The 17,982-nt window shown below is 35.4% G+C and overlaps 1 protein-coding gene across 1 annotated transcript; it reads right to left on the reverse strand.

Annotated features, from left to right (window-relative positions):
• Positions 1-6,333: 6,333 nt before the first annotated feature.
• Positions 6,334-8,536, reverse strand: LOC145109143 (putative indole-3-acetic acid-amido synthetase GH3.1). The gene is made up of 3 exons (XM_079046251.1): positions 8,145-8,536; positions 7,945-8,046; positions 6,334-7,824 (listed from the first exon to the last, which is right to left on the reverse strand). Exons 1-3 carry the CDS (start codon positions 8,462-8,464, stop codon positions 6,447-6,449), a joined length of 1,800 nt encoding a protein of 599 aa, XP_078902377.1. The 5' UTR covers positions 8,465-8,536; the 3' UTR covers positions 6,334-6,446.
• Between the last annotated feature and the right edge of the window lie 9,446 nt (positions 8,537-17,982).

The raw sequence follows: 17,982 nt of genomic DNA on the forward strand, positions 1-17,982 counted from the left end.
TAGTTTATGAAACTATTTTTGAACTAAAACCCAACAGTCACATCAAAGGAAAGGCTAAGTGCTGAAGCGAAGCGCTGCCCAAATTTCCAATCATCCACTTTAACAAGCGAGTGTATAGTTACTTTATGCTTACACATAGATATAAAGTATCTAGATGATTAAATGTTTTGTGTTCCTATTATCTGAATTAATTGATATTTGTGTTTGATAATTTATATGATTTTTAATAGATTTAATCAGATATGTACTTTATTGTATCTTTATATCAAATATATTGGCGTAGTGATGGGTGATGAAAATGATGAAAGGACTTGACTATTGATTAACCAGTCGTCTAACAAAGTATAGATAACGACTAGAGACTATTCTTGATAGTCTAGTGGAAACGCTGGCAGGCTCACAACCTGTAGGTGTTGGTGATCTATATGTTCATTGATGTACTCTACCCCCCTCCCCCCCGGTTGCCTTATTGACACATATTGCTATAGGAATCCCTGAAGCAGTATTGTCTACCCTTTGATGACGATGATGATCCTTAAGATAGGTCCATTGAGATCAATATTTTAGGATCAGTATGTAAGAATAACGGGAATGAGTAATCAGGTAAATTATTTGATGTAAATTATATAATTAAAAAACTTAATTATTGTGGGTTGAATACCTTATGTGCTCACCAGGCTCCCAAGCCTGACCCACTTAGTTTTTTTTTTATCACAGGTAGCAGAACAAAGGCCCAAGGATGTTGAGTGATTTATGGATATTTGTAGGCCATAGTGTAATAAACTATTGTAAGGCCTGTAATATTTTCGTTATGCTTATGTTTATGTATTGACAATGACATCCCAAAGTTATTAATAAAACGTATTTCTTCGGAAATACTTGGTAATAATATTATCACATTGTTGGGAACAAATTCCGCATTATAATTAAAAAAGATACTCTGAAATGAAATAAGCATAATTAAATCGGTCTTTTCTGGCCGTGAAAATGAGGATGTCACACAAGTTTAGCCTACTCAAGGTGACTCCCTAAAGAAATCTCATACATTGAAGAACCAATTAATATTAAGACTCCGTTCACACTAAATGACTTTTTTCATTTTGAAGATGTCCATGTTGATGATCATCCCAAATCTATTTCTAACTTTCATGGTAATGATGAAGTTATTTCATCTCATGTAAATGAAGATGATGCTTACTCTTAAGATCAATACCGCCACACTAGTCCCCAAAATTATATTATATTTCATTCTCCTTATTTGGAGTCTCCTTTTAGGGAAATGCCAAACAATAAAATTCGCTCTAAGACATCTTCTTCTTTATCCATCAAGCCAATCAAAACATATTCATCGGCTCATGCTATTTCATCAAACTCGGGTTAGTCCTCTTCATTGTCTTCTTAGTCTATGAGATCAAGACCCTATCCTTAGCTTCATCCTATAGACAAGGCTTCTACAACCACAATCCAACCTGGCCCATCCTCTAAATCAACCATTTTAAGGTATCCCTTATAGTCACCACCAAAATCCCCTACCGTACAATAGTTTGACAGTGGTCACACTAACCATGTACAAACTCCATCATCATCTATTAATTATCTTTTGTGAAATTTATATTTGATGGGTCCTAAAGCTGCCCAAAGCTCCATGTATCACCATGAAGAAAGCCAAATCAATGAAGATACACTCCCTGACAAGATCTTATCTTAAGGAAATGATATGGAATACGTTGATAATCTTGAATCCTCTTTACCCTCTCAAAAAGGTGGAGTTATATTTCAATTGGATGCCACATAAACAATTTAAGGTATACCTTTCATGCTGGGTGAAGATACCTTTTCCTGGGTTAATCCAAATTTTATGAAAATTTATCATCACCTTAGATTTCCTACCCATCTTGCATGGACTATCAATTTATGTGGATTGAAAGAACCAAAGATGCAAGTCTTAATTTCCATTGTTAATGATCCCACGCTTTAACAACATAACATGAGTAAGACACCAACCACAATATAATTTTCTAAGTTCTTGATACTATCTATCAACTTTCCGCCAAGGTTGATACTTTTGTTGTTTATCTCACAACCATGATCATGAGGACTGAAGATGATCTTGCCTAAATCAAATGTCAAGTTAGTACATTTATGGCCCCTACCTCAACATTAGCTCCAACTCTAAAGGAATATCTTTACTTTTTAATCTTGGCTCTTAAACATGTTATTGATGACTTTAATGTCTCATCCATGCCAATGAACATTGACATCATATGGTCTATAGTCTCAGATATCAACAACATGAAAAAGTCCTATTTTCCTATGTTATCGAAGATTTCTCAGTTTGTCTCTAGCCTTCAGTAACTTCTCTCTTACACAAGTTATTTGATCAGGAAAACCAATAATACTCTCAGCACCATGCCAAATGATGGGGTGTTCTCAGTTTTCGCGCTAATAATCAATCTTCAATACATCTCGAATGTCTTGGGAACTTTGCGCCCTGTTCGCTATCATCCGCTTATAGCCTATAAGGTTCAAAAAATTCATAACACAAATTGAAATCTGCAAAGCTTCTGTCCAATGTCTCCAACTCCAACAACAACTTCAGCTTCGCCATACCACCAACTTTAGATCCATCAAGTGACTCTAGTCTTCCAAACATCCCAACACCACATCCTTCAATTTACATAGTAGTATATCCTACTATTCCTTCTAATGATGTCAAATAGGGTAGAATACATACGACGGGAGCATGAAATAGACAAAGCAAAATAAGAAGATGAATAAGAAGAAAACAAAATGGTTCATTGAGCTCACATTCTTTAGTGATCAACCACTTCTAGCAATCAACTTTCACGACCAACCCCATGTTGAGGGGCAGTCTCAAGATGAAGAAGAGCCAAAGTTGAAGACAACTCTACTAATATTGTTGTTTGGGTATTACTAGGGTAGCCTCCATATTACATTATTATTATTGGTTTGGAGTGGGTCGAAGCTTCTTTAATGTTTGGGTATTGGTGCTTTCACGTTATGTTGCCTTCTATATATTTTGTTTGGACATTCTTTTTTTCTTTGTTTGGTTTATGTTTTGTTGTTTACACCTTCATTTTTTAAAGTATTTGCATCTTTTTCGTGCTTCCCCAATATTTTATTAATAAATTTGTATGCCGTTAAAAAAACAACATAAGCGAATAAACACTTGAAAAAAATAAAAAATAAAATAGTGAAAAAAAAATAATGGAAAAAATACAAAAATAACCTTTGACAACTTTCAAAACAAAAAGAAAAATATTGCCTTAAACAAATGAGAAAAAATACAAAACTAGTTATTAGTGTCAAATTAAAAAAAAAAGTTATTAATTTCAATGACTTTAATCAAATAAAAAGACAGCTCATCATGTTATCTCATAAACTGACAATATATTGTCCAAAATATGATGGCTTGATTAAAGAAAATAAAATGTAGTTCTTAAGCCAATAAAATAGACAAAATAGGATGTATTTTGTATAGTTACCCCATTAAAAACTAATTAACAAATTAAATATAATAACAAAAATTATATTGTTATAACAATATTTTAACAAATGAAATAAATTGTTCAAATTTGTGATAATTAAAAGGAAAATAAATAAAGCTTATTAATTTCCAACTGTAAAAAAAAGGAAGAGGCCGACCAAACGCAGAAAGAGCATACAATATGCCCTAATCTTTCTTGCATTCCAGTCGTCTTTTTTATCCAAAAGCTTTCTTGTCTTTTTTCTAATTATTTCCTCAAATAATTATATAATAAATTTCTTTTTATTGCTATGCTTAAAACAAATGTTATATTTTTGTAAAACAAAGTTTTAGTTAGGATTAATCGGTTAAGATCCATAGCTACGTATGTAATTTCATACAGAGTAATTTATATTATTTTTTATTGTTCTTTTAGGTTAATTATAATATTATATTTTACAATACATTTTTTAATAAGACATCTTACATTTTTTTTTCTTAACTTTATGAGGGAAATAAAATATTTAATTAGTAATCAAAATATATAGCAATTATATATGTTTATACAGGTGTTAGTTGAATTTTACAATCCTTTATCGCTCTTAGACATCTTAAAGTAAAAGGATGACTTTGGTTTAAAGTGTGAGATCAAAGTTTTAATCTATAGATTTCTTTTTTATAAATTTCTTGCAAAATATTTTTCTTTAATTTATATAAATAGTTCTAAACCACCATCATGTTTAAGAACAAATACTATATAGAAAATACAAAATACAAAATACTTTCACTTTTTCGCAAAAATATGATTCATAAAAATTACAAAATTGAAGTTCGTGCTTTTTCAATATGATATGTTGATTTTTTTTTTCAGATTAAACCTTAATTTTTTTCTCCTCCGAAAAAGAGATTGCATTACTCCATTGTTATTGATCTGACTACTTAATAGATTTACGACAATCTTTTGGTTATGGAAATCTTTTTTTTTCTATAAAAAGTCTTAGTTATTAGGGAAAAATCAATACATTTCTAATGTCGAATCATGATCGGATAGAAATAAACATTGGGTTGAACTCTTCTTTGTTGCCAAAAGAAACTCTCTTTTATTTTTCGGAAAAAAATGTTAAAGGCTTTTTTCGAAAAAAAAAAAGTTGAAAGTTTCCAAAAGAAAAATAAAAACTATTTAAAACCCCAATATTACGATAAACCAGCTAAGATAACCAATTTGAAAAAAAATATACAAAGTTTTGTTCGGAAGAAAAAAAACAGCTCAAGAAAAACTCAGGTTTTTTTTTTTTTTTTTGATATTTTAATCATTTAAACAAAATATAGAGTTAAATAGTATAATGCAAATTGAATGTGTCAAAGACATGGAATTTTTGTAACTTGATTTAGAATTTAAACTTCCTGCTTTTAAAAATCAAATAAATTAAGTAATCATGTGTAACGAATATTAGTTTTTAAGTATAACCTCGTTGTCCTAATTTAAAATATAATATTAACGTATTTTGTAATAATATGGTTAAAAAAATATAGTAACAATTTTAACTTTAGAAGGTTTTACTTACCTTTTCGGTTTTGGTTATACGAAAAAAAACAAAATTTAGTGGTGACAAGCAAAGGGAAGTCAGCTTTTCTAGGAAAGTGAAAGGTATTTGAGCAATCGCATTCGGTGTTAAAGTTGAAATCGAAAACAACTAGACATGTGTAAACTTTTTCTTGTTGGTTTAGATATTTAATATATATATTTTCTTTAAAGATATATATTTTTGTCAATATATGTTTTATTTTAATTAATTTTAGGGTAAATTTTCAAGAACTCGTGATACCACTAGATTACATGGTACTTTTATTATTATTTAGATAGTTGTATGTTATGCTGTGTATCATATATTATAATGACATTTATAATTTTTTCCCAAAATACCCCAAAATTTTCAACTTATAAAATTTGTTATGAGCCCACACGAAAATCATTATTTGTTGCGAAATTGACTTTTTGTATTGCCCATACCAAAAAGACATAAAAAACGAAAAGAAAGGATAAAATTTATAATTTCACAATCAAAATTTTAATTTGGCATTTGCAATGTCAAATACAATATCTTAGTGACATATTCCAAATTTTAAACACAACTTGCAACTTTTCAACAATTTAAAATAAATATTCAAGTTATTTTTGTTGTGAACATCTTAAAAATTAATTTAAAAGCACAAGAAAATTCCATAGTGTGAAAATAGATTGTTAGGTTGAAAGATTTCCAAAAATAGATACTGTAAAAATATAGAAAAAATATCTTAAAAACTGATCAATTTCCAAAAGAATAGCAAATAATGACTAAATAACAGGTGGAATGGATGATTATTTTATGGAAATAGAAGTTTTTGGATAAATATGAGTATTTCCACTTTATAATGTGTTTTTTCTAATAGTGTGTTAATTTAATAATTATTTCTGTGGTCAAAAGTATGATACATTTATAGAAACGGGTCGGGTTAAATCTAACACTCTAATATTTATTTTCTTGTAATTTTTTAAAATTTGTTATAAAGGGAATTCAAAAAGAAAAAACATCGTGCATCACGTGCATAAAAATCCATGCATATAAAGCCCGCAGAATACATCAACAAACCATGATATGATATGGGATTAATTTACAATAAAGTCCAAAAGACAACATACACACCAATAAAACCCCTTTAAAAATAAAATAGTTTACAATAAACCCCCTAGATCCTCCTCGAGACAACACAAAGTGACAAAATCTACTTTTTTCCGGAAAAAAGGACTTCACTTGCCACAAATGGCATCTTTCTGTCAAGTTTCACCTAATTCCCAACATAAGACAAACAGAAAACGTTATTCGAACATACTATCTGAGATATTACACATTTCACCCTTCACTTTTTAAAAGTTTACATCCTCAAGATTTTCTGGTTGGTAGATTCCTACAAAACGACATCAAAAACGTCGTTCTGATGTCCAGTGTGGGGCTGCCGGACTGAAATGCGCCGATACGACTCTGGAATCGAGCAGTTCCATGATCGGAGTGAAAGTGACGCATCGTGGAACTTTGTATTGATTGATCGAAGCGCCTCTTGAGATCGCGTAATCCATCAACTCCTCGAAAGTTCCATTTTTAACGACACGAATCTCTAATGGCCCGATTGAATTGTCTGCAACTCGACTTTGACGATAAACGGAGTTCAGAGCTTCCTCCATTGCCAAACAGCATTGAGCTAACACATTCTCAGTTGGGCCATTCTCCGGATCTTTCATTAACAACTCCCAGTAGATAACGTAATGGCCGGGAATCGTTTTGGTGTCGCCGTAGCTGGTGTATTCCACGACGGTGGTGTTGAATTCCTTCAAAAGAACAGAAGCGTTATCAATGGCGGCCTGCAACTCAGTTTCGTCGGTCTTATCAGCGTCGATGCTGAGTAAAACATTCTTCCGTCGAATGAACTTGAACTGCGGGGCGGAGTTGTGGAAACCCTTCACCTGTAGAATATCGCCGACGCGGTAGCGGCAGAGACCGGAGTAGGTTGAGATCACGAGCTCGTATTCCTTTCCGAGCTCCAAATCAGCAAGATCGAGTAACTGAGGAGGCGAATCGCGTGAAATTGTTACTGGGTTCTCCGGATCATGGGGGATGAACTCGAAATAACCCATGTTCGGCATGATGGTGTAACAAACCTCCGATGGTTTCACCATTGGAGTTAAGTTCAACCCGAAGTAACACTCCGACGAAGCGTACATCGTACACGTCTTGGGTAAATTCCCACTGTAATAATCAAGAATCGGAATATACTGCGCCATAGCTCCGGTGACAATCACGTCGAGATACTTCGTATTCGGCCAAATCCGAGTAATAATTCCCTCCCAGTTTCCATCACAGCATTCTTCTCTAATGAACTGAGCCAACTCAGGGTTAGGTTTCAGAATCTTGGAAACACATTCCCGAATCGATGAATCAGTGATTTTATGGCTCAGGTTTCCAGATTCGACATCCATAGCCAGTTGTTGCCAATTGAGTTGAAGAAACTTGATAGCTCGAACGAGTCCCGATGCAAAAACAGCACCACATCGGAGAACTTCTTCACGAAAAAGAAGTCCACAAAGCATTTGAGAGTACATACTTTGAAAAGCATCAACACATAGGATGGTTTCATTCGGGCTTGTGTACACGTTATACGGGTCAAAAGGTCGGGTTTTGAACTGTTGGCTTTTATAGTAGCTTGTTAAAACGGGTCGGGCTACCAACCCACTTGGGGTTTTTGCCTCGGCTTTGATGAACAAGAAGTACAATCCCTTTCCTTTGTCTAAACCAGGCACATACCTGCGATAAAATCATAAAAACAAGCTTTTTTCAGTTTTTGATAAGCATGAATCTTTTAGTACTTTTTAAAAGATCAAAAGATCGATAAAGACAAAGTTTTGTAATGGTAATTGTACATACAGATTCATGACAGGCATGAGAAGGCTGTAGAGCTTCTGTCTCCGATCCATTTCTGCAGCAATGGTGGGCATGAGTTTTCTCTCACCAGCAGAAGTCCCAGAACTTTCATACAAAAGATCAAAACCAAAAAGATATCAACAAACAAGATTCAAATCACAATCGTAAACGTTTATTTTCAGAGATGAAAGAATGGAACAAACCTTGTGAGAAACTCAGAAATGGGGTGAGAAGAAAGGATGGGAGAACGATCGCCATTAGCAATACGGTTGACGTAAGGAAGGAGATCATCGTAGGAGATGACCGGAACTTTCGATTTGAAAGATTTCCGGTCAGTAGCTCCGTCGAGGTTCCATTGTTGAAGGTACTCCGTTGCAGCGTTCTGTGACAGAATCTCCGACAAGACATTCTCTTGAACGGGGTCACAGTTTTTAGTCATGTCTTCGATGAACTGAAGAGCTTTTGCATCTTTTTCACACGCCGGAGGACCCAGCGGCGATGAGGTTGTGGAATCAACGGCCATGTTGCAGAGAGAGAAGAGAGAAAGAGAAAGAATCTTGTGTGATTTTCAGTGAGAGAGATGATTAAGTTTCAGTGTTTGTTTGTTTTGGTGGATAGGGGAGGAAGGTGGGTAGGGTTTTATAGGGTGGTGGTGGGATGCCACGTCAGAAATCGTGGTGGAATTGGCCGAAGGAATATTGTTGTTTTGGAAGGGTTTTGACGGAGGTTTGCATGAAAATGTTTTGCGTAGATGTTGACGTTGTGGGGTGTACAGGAGACATGTGGGACCATCCATGTCATCATGTCTTTAGAATGAGAGTACATGTGGGGACCACTAAAATGACACGTAGGATCGGGGTAAAATTGGAAATTTTGTCCGGACGTCGGACCACACGGCTCTTTTCTGTAGAGATTGTTCTTATGGACAACGATGGCTTGCCGGCGATCCGGCAATATTCACAGCCCTTTCAACCGGGAAATTAAGTCCAAAGGGAATAGCCAATTTGATAACAATCAAATACGTTAATAAATGTCACATGTTTGAAAAAGGTAGTGTATATAAAACTGGAAAAAGTATTTTTGCAAATTATATTGTCGTGTTTATTCATGGTAACTTCCAAAATGATATTCTTTTGTTTACTAAATTTTGTTCATGTATTTTTAAGATGCCTTATCTTAAGCATGTGTACTAGAGTAAATGTAAAAATGGTATATTTGTTTAACAAAAAAAAAATTAGGGGTTTAGTTTCCAAAAAATTAAATATCATCTTACTTTTTATTGCTACCAATCTTCTTATCCATTTAAATTTCCTATCCATTTAAATGATGATATATGTTATATTAGTATACTAAAATATTTTTAAATTTCATTAAATGAGCATTAAATGTTATACATATCACCATTTAATTAGGTAGAAGGATTTATATGAATAAAAGATAAGATGATATTTAATTTCTCATAGTTTCCTTATAGGAAAAGCTTGAAGGTTCTTAGGGTGGAAGTAGTGGAGCGAAGGATCAACGGGTTGAGTGGGAAGGTTGTGCGACTTAAAGGTGTATTGGTCACACACCTCGTGTGCTGATAAGCTTGGTGTGATCATCTAAGGCGAGATTATTGTATTTCAAGACGGGTAACTTGACCCATCTAAATTTAAATTTTTTACAATAAGTTATATACAAAAAATACGATAGGAGCTATGGCAAGACGTCCCACACCGAATACAAAAAGAAATTGTAAATGGTTTTTCCACTTTAAATAAATATTTTCTCTTTCATATTTTCATACCATAAGTTTTGAAAGGTGAGGTTTAGACCGACTTACTTCAAATATAAGTCGGTTTTAGTAAAAAAAACATTTAAGGAATAACCGATTTGCCTTTCAATACAATTTTTAAAACATTCTAAACCGGTCCAATTGAACTTGTTTTTTTCTTGAACCGACCCGGTTCAACTCGGTTAAGGAACCATATTGTTTTCTATTCCCGACCCGCCACTAATGGCCAGGCGTAAACACCACACCCATAGTATGGTGGGTCGTGACATGTTTAACGACTTGCAATGCGATAGAAATAGAAAAAAAATGATCATTTACTATCAATCACAAGCTAACTTGGTGGTAGGGGTCATTTTTTCCGATTAGTATTAATATTGTTGGACTTTTTTATATACATGACACGCTATAATTAAAATGTGCAACTATTTCTTTTCTAGGCTTAATAAAAATTCAAACAGCTAAATCTTAGTCCATGTAACACCGCATTTAAAGAATTAATTAACCCTACAAAATGAAAAAGGGAGATGGACGGGGGAATAGCAAGATGGACGGTAGAATTAATTTGCTCACTACTACGTAACAATGATTCCACATAAAGAAAATGAATTAACAAGAACGACTTACGTTATAAAATAGGTGATGATTTTATAAACGATGATTTGATTTGTAGTGCATACCAGAAACGTCCGGTTGTTATTCAAAAAAGATTGTGTATATTTGAGGTTTTTAAGACATCTTTGATATTTTTAAAATTTTAGTTTAAAAAGAACATATTATATCATGGTTATTGCAAGCATCCTGTAATGCCCGAGTTGTCAAGTATTTTCTTTTGCTGCTTATTCAAAAAAAAATATATGTTTTATGGGAAAGGGTCGTACGTTGGGCGTACATAGTGTACGCACGGTGTACACAAGTGAGGCGCGAATCGGGGGAAGTCCCTGCGTACGCTGGGTGTACCCATGCGTACGTTGGGCGTAGTCTGGCCAGAAGCAAACCCTAAATTTTAGGGTTTGCATCATATTTAAATAACTTATGTCCCTCCTAACCCTTATTCTCTCAGCCTCCATCACCCTTAGAGTGTTAGAACTGAACCCTAGACCTCTTGCATGCATTTTGAGCTTACCTTGTGTATTTTTGGTGTTATGTGGTGGTGCTGAATAAGAAGGAGTTTGGAGAAGAAGCAAGGACATGAAGGGGCTTGTAGATCTAGAAGTTTGGCATCATTTCTGACCTATTTGAGGTATAAAGCTTAAATCTTGACCATTGCATGCTTAGATCTAGGTTTTGGGCGTTTTATGTTATATTTTGGTCCCATTGTTGAAATAGACCGAAGGGGCAGTTCGAGCACCCAGATATGCTCGGCAGTATCCGGTTGAAATAGATCGAAGGGAGGTAGGCCAGCACCCGGATATGCTTGGCAGTATGTTTATTTGGTATGTGGTATGGTGAGGGAACTTACTAAGCCTTGTGCTTACATTTTCAGTTTGTGTTTCAAGTACTTCTAGCTCGAAGGGAAAAGGGCCGGCATGATCGCATCGCATCACACTTTGATTTTCCGCAGTAGAGATTTTGGGACTTATGCTCTGATAATACTTTTTTATGTCTGGTTTTGTTAAAATACTATAATCACCATATGTACACATTGCTTTTGAAACTAATGATGTTTTGGGATATGGAACTAGTAACTTTAAAAATGAAATTTTTGGGTTGTATTTTTGGGCATGTTACAAGTTGTATTCAGAGCCTTGGTTTGAGGGATTCAGACACACTCTCGGGTGTGTCTGAACTCAAATCGAGGGTTTGTGTAACATACACGTTTTGAAATCGTGTTATGTAATTTGAAAAGTTAATAATATTATGAAATATTATGTGAAATTGTGTGTTGAGTTCTAACAGATAATTTTTACTAGAAATGAAGTAAAACTATGTTTAGAATCACTCATAAAATATTGGAAGTCTTATGAGATTCCAATTCAAAGCCAAATAGTGAAATTTAGCGAAAATATAAAATTTAAAATAAGTAAAATTTTATTATTGAAAGTTGTAAAGAATCTCGTTAGAAACATTTAGGTGAAAACCTCGTCGAAATCCGAGTTATAACGAAAAAGTTATGACCAATCGAAGATCCGCGACAAAACCGGCACGGCACCGAATGACGTAAAAAGTGAGTTTTTGATAAACTACTTTTTAGCCTTGGTGATCTAAATGAAAGTCGTAGTATTTGTTAAACCGAGAATTTTCATAAAAAGAACGCCAAAATATGACTTCGTATGAGGAAGTTATGATTTTTCTAAGTTTCAACTTAGCAGTAGACAGCTAAAAACTCGAATTTTAGATCGAGTGATTTTTAGCCGACACAACCTAAACAAGAATCGAAGGTCTCGTCAATAGTAGTACAACGGTAAAAAGTCTGACGAAAACGGACGTCGGATGCAGAAGTTATGAATTTTTAACGGATTTTCCAGTCCCGGTCTGTTAAAAATAATAATATTAAAAATAAAGTCAAAATTAGCCGACGAAGTCTAAACGAAAGTTGTAGAGCATAATTTTCCCTACGCATGCACATAAATAACGTCAAAAATGGAGCCCGTATGAGAAAGTTATGGATTTTACAAGATTGGGCAAAATTTTCGAGAATTTTCGCATGAATAGTGCCAGCCACGTCACCCTCGCTCTGAGCTGGCCACATGTCCGAAGCTGCTGTGTGGCGCGTCTGAGAAGCGACGCGTGTCGCACAGGTGTCCGAAGTCGATCACGCGATCCTCGCATGCATGCCTCGTGCCCGACCCGCGTGTCGTTTCCTGATTCGACCGAGGATGCTGACCCGATCTGAAGCAAGTAGCTGCGTCATCCGACCAATCCGAAGCAGCCACCTGTTCCGACCCTCGCCCGAGCAGCCACCTGGTCCGAGCCTCGCAGACACCTGCCCTCTTCCCCTCGCTTCGGATCCGAACCTCGCTACTATAAATAGTAGCTGCGGGATATCCCGGGTAAAGTTTAGAAATTTGTCCTTTTCACCTTTTTTCCACATTTTCACTACTTTGACATCCCCCGAAGCCCCGGTATTAATTCCAATGCCCGAAACACGCCCCGAAATTCCCGAGAAGCCCGAAAAATTTATTTTTTCGGTTTCGAAGCCCAACCCTCGCAGGGCTCGGTTTTCAAGAAAACTCCCGGTTTTCAACGAAAGAAGTCATATTTAGAGCCGAAGTGCTGCCCAAATTACTATTTTAACCCCCGGTTATTTCACGGTGAGTTTAATATATAGGGATAATTGTATGTTATGTGTTATATGTGCTAAATGCTTTCCTGAGTTATTTTGTTTTTTTTATACTCTTAATCATGTAGAGCATGTCTCGTATCACTTCTGGTATTGGCTTTGAGCCTCTGGCCATGTAGAGTGTGACAACCCGAAATTTCTATTCTGTACAACATGTCAATTCAATAGAAGTCAGAACTGTTACTGCTAATTTTCAAGCTTTTTGGAATAAGTTTGAGTATTTTAGGATTAACACTTTAGGAGATATCAGGAGAGAGGATGCCCTAGGGTGTATTGTGCAACAATAATACTTCAAAACTCCAAAAGATTGGAGTTTACGGCCTAAACAATGGTGTTTACGGCCGTAAACCCTATATGGGGGTATATATATGACACTTAGTCATTATTTACACCTTTTTCACAAAATCAAGATCCAAATCTCAATTCTCTCTCAAGTATCTTCGACTTTTCCTTCTAGATCTTCAACTTGTAAGTGTTTCTAACCCTTTTAAGTTGATATCTACCTTAATCTAGTGATCTAACACACTTCCATCCGTGAAACCATTCCAAAAGGTTAGATCTTCAAGTTTCACCAAGAACACATACTAGTGTTCTTGGCCTTTTGGTACCATTTCAAGCCTCTATCTTGTAAGTACTTCTATCCTAGAGTAGTATAAGCTTGATACACTTCATTACATCAAGAAAACACCAAGAAACACCAAGATCAAGGTGTTTACGGTCCAAGATGTTCTTGGACCGTAAACCCTATTTAGGGTGCCAAAGTGTGCCCTAGTCCCTCCTAAGCCTTGGTAACTTGCATAGATCCCTTCCTTGATGAGTTAAGGACTTGAAAATGGCAAAAGACCATAATCCATAAGGGTTTACGGCCGTAAACCCAAAGGGAAATGGTCTAGGGGCCGTAAACTCCATTTAGGAGTGAAATGGTGCCCTAATCCCTTCCATAGACTTATACTTCAAGTGGAAACACTTCTAAGGACTTGTAGAGCTTCAAAACAACTCATGGTCAAGAAAGCATGAGTTTACGGCCGTAAACTCATGGGTTTACGACCGTAAACTCAATGAGTTATGGTCATAAAACCGTAAACTCTAAAGAAGGGTCCTCTTGAACCCTAAACTCAATAGCAAGGTCCTACAACACTTAGATGCAATCCTTATGACTTGTAGCACTTAAATAAGGTGTTCTACATGTCTTAGGATGTCTTAACTTTGTTAATTAGTTGTTTAAATGACTAATTAGATACATATATGTTTGATTATATGTTAACTAGGATCATAGTGTGTGTACAAGTCTTCACTTGACACTTAGCATCCTACATCATTCAGTTCATCCAAACCACCAACTACAGGTGAGTTCATACCCCTTAATCAATCTTTTTAATGATTTTAAATGCTTTAATGGGGGGGGGGGGGAATACAAGTAGAAAACAGCATGTTATAGAATCAATCACATGTGATTTATAACTGTGTTTTCAACCAACTGTTTTCACATACTTCAAAATGTGATAAACACCATGGTTTTCAGTTCTGTTATACTTTGTTATCAAATGAATTACTTTTGAAATGTTTTATAAAATGACATCAAGTCATTGTTATTCATTATCCAAAACTCTCAAATGTTTTACAAAACCTCTTTCAACTTGTTGATCAAAACCATATCTATACACTTATGTTCATATATGTATGTATTGATATGAGAGCATTCATTTTTCGTTCAGTTCCCACACTCTTGAGTAGCAAGGGTGTATAAACCTTCTTGGACATCTATTACATTCCAGTAAATTATTATAGGAATAGTTTAGGGGATACAAAACATTATTCCTATTACAAGGAATTATACCAGAGTCAGTTCATCCATGAGTCTATACTAAATGCTATATGAAGAGATACACTTACATGAATCCTCTTACATGGATACACTTACATGGATCCTCTTACATGGATACACTTACATGAATCCTATTACGTGGATACACTTACAGGGATACTGTTACATAGATACTATATGATGAGATACTATTGTTGGATAAGGTGTCTAAGTCCATAACTTATTTGGTATATACTTGACCCGACCCGGCATGGTCCATTTGGGTTGCACTTCACCCGAACTATTTATATGGATAACATTATGAGAAGAGTATATTTGCGGCCTACTAATATATTATAAGTTATAATATATTAATATGAAATTGTATTATTTAATTAGTATTGATCTTAAATTAATTATGAATTAATTTAGTGATCATAAGGTGACTAATTAAATAATGGGCTATTGTACTTATATAGTGTGGGCTAACACTCATTAGGGAATGGGCTAAGCTTAAATGGGAGTCCATGGATGATCCATGGAGCTTTTAACCCACAGATCCTTGGAATAGGAAAAGACATGGGTTATTAGGGTTTGCATGGTTCATAACCCTAATCATCTACACTATATAAAGAGGCTTATGGTGCTTGAGAAGACACTATGTGTGTGTGCATAAGGTGTGGCCGAATTTCTAGAGTGATTGGATACTCTCTCATAAGTTTTCCAAGTTTGTGGTGATTTGTGATTTCCATTTGAGGCATTCACATTATTGGTGCTTGGCTCTCAAACTCTCAAGGAATCAACTCACTAACAAAGTTATGTAATTCATCTAGTATCTTTTATGTTTAAAAGTACCCCATGTATGCTAGATAGGTTATGAACCTTGGAAAATTATTTTGCATGTATTTTAGACAAACATAGATCCAAGGTTTCTAGGGTTGCATGAACACCTTAGGAGTGTTAGTTTGCTAAAAACCCAACAGTGGTATCAGAGCCTAGGCTTGTTTGTTTGATACTTGATGCAAACTTGTTGAAAAACTCAAGTTTTCTGCATTCTGCAGCATGAACTCGCCGAGTCCATGGGGGGACTCGCCGAGTCCATGAGTAAATTCATCCTACTCGCCGAGTAGGTTCGTGCACTCGACGAGTAGGAGCCTCAGAATGCAGATTTTCGAGTTTTGCTGCTGGAAATGGACTAGAAACATTACCCTAAACTGTTTTGGTGTTATAAAACCTGTTTTAGATGGTGTAATGTTTATGCTAATCCATTTACAATGGCTTATATCAAAATTGCATGATGATATGTGTTCATATGTTCTTGGAATTTTTGATATGATGTTCATGTTCTTATGAATTATTGTTAGATCATAGGAATTATTTGCTAAATTGTTTATTGATAATTCTTGATCATTTATGTGCTTTAATGGAGTCCATAATTTGTCCTCAAGTTATGGATTTCCAAAGGTCACTTTCATTTATGCACACTTAAAACACATAAGTTACATGAAAATGAAGAGTCTTCATTTTATGAACCTTTAATTCATAAGTTATGAAATGAAAAGTTTTGAATAGGTTCAAAACTTGTCCTCAAGTTTTGGAATTTGTAAAGTTACACACACTTTAATATACTTTAATTCCAAACCCTTAGAGTTTTAAAAGTTAAAATTCAACCCTTATACTATTTATAACATTAATGGTTAATTATTATATATATGTATAAGATTAAGTCGTTTTACCGTTAGTAGGCCTCATTCACGAAGCCGGTCTATAAGGGGGGTATAAGGTTGTTGCCTATAAAATGGCAACTTAATGGGTGTCCATTCTCACCCACCGCTTCCTTGATCGGTGGAGGGTCGTTAGCCAAACGGGTGGGACAATGACTTTAAATTCTCATTAAAAGTATAATGAATATTATAAAGTAACTAAACCTTTAATAAATTCCCAATCTTAGTTACTTTAGGAAAATGTGAATATGGTGCTAACCCATGAAATTCACACTTTGTACCTTACCAAGTCGTTGGTGGAGCGTGTGTGGTTAACCGACACACTAACTTGGACTAGTAAGGATCACGAAGGGTGACTTAATGTTTATCATAGATCGGTGGAGCGTGTGTGGTTAACCGGCACATTGATTAGGTGATAATATTAAGGGTACCAAGTGAATTTGCATGGTTATTCACACCTTGTTTTGTGATCCTCGGCATCCCAGTGACAAAACTTGAAGGGCACAATCGAGATTGAAACATGCCATTGAAAAGTTCAATGAATCTCAAAAGAATCTAGGAATTTCAAAAAACCAATTAAACCTAATAATTCATTTCGTTTTCATGGTGGAAATTGGTGAATCGTCATTGACCTACCTTCAAATATGTTATAGCTTAGATTACGGCATCCCTCTTCTAAGTTATAATATATTGTGTTGGATCATAGCCTTAATATTACATTTGGGTGTATTATTAAGGATTCGATATATCTAATCTAAACTTGTTTTCTTCTTTTCAGATGTCTTCCAACAACAAAGCTTCGGGCTCTAACCCTACTGGCTCCTTTTCCCTCATGAACCTTTGTGGGAGGGTCATCTTTGATGGTTCCAACTTCATGGATTGGATCTGGAACATCAGGATGGTCACTCGTTACGAGGACAAGGAATATGTCCTCGATAAGGAGCTAAAGGAGCTTGATGAGTGCACTGCTACTCCTGAGGAGGTCGCTGAGTATCAGGCACATGAAAGAGATGCCACCAAGGTGGCATGCATCATGATGGCCACCATGACAGCTGAACTCCAAAAGTCCTATGAGGACTATTACCCTTTTGAGATGCATCAGGATCTGATGGAAAGGTACCATCAGAGTGCTCGTCAAGAGCGGTATGAAATAATCTCCTCCATGATCACTACCCGTATGAAGGATAGCGAACCAATCACGAGCCACATGCAGAAAATGCAAAGGTATGTGGACCGTCTAATGAAACTGAATGTGATCTTCCCTGAGGAGTTGGCAATTGATATCATTTTGCACTCCTTGCCATCGTGTTATGATCAATTTCGTATGACATACCACATGAACAAGGAGGAAGTCACACTCAGTAAGCTTCAAGGACTTCTGAAGACTGCCGAAAGTGGTCTTAAGAGTAAGTCGGTTACTACTCCTACTCCTACTACTACCCCTGTTTTGGCTATCGGG

This window comes from Lactuca virosa, chromosome 4, assembly GCF_052849685.1.
Source record: "Lactuca virosa cultivar CGN04683 chromosome 4, Lactuca_virosa_CGN04683_v6, whole genome shotgun sequence".
NCBI classification, from domain to species: domain Eukaryota; kingdom Viridiplantae; phylum Streptophyta; class Magnoliopsida; order Asterales; family Asteraceae; genus Lactuca; species Lactuca virosa.

Excerpts from the sequence above, each read along its gene's own strand:
- LOC145109143 (XM_079046251.1), bottom strand. The coding sequence starts at position 8,464 with ATGGCCGTTGATTCCACAACCTCATCGCCGCTGGGTCCTCCGGCGTGT. Across the intron at positions 8,047-8,144 it reads ATTTCTGAGTTTCTCACAAG|TTCTGGGACTTCTGCTGGTG; the intron begins GTTTGTTCCATT and ends TTTGTATGAAAG. Across the intron at positions 7,825-7,944 it reads CTCATGCCTGTCATGAATCT|GTATGTGCCTGGTTTAGACA; the intron begins GTATGTACAATT and ends ATTTTATCGCAG.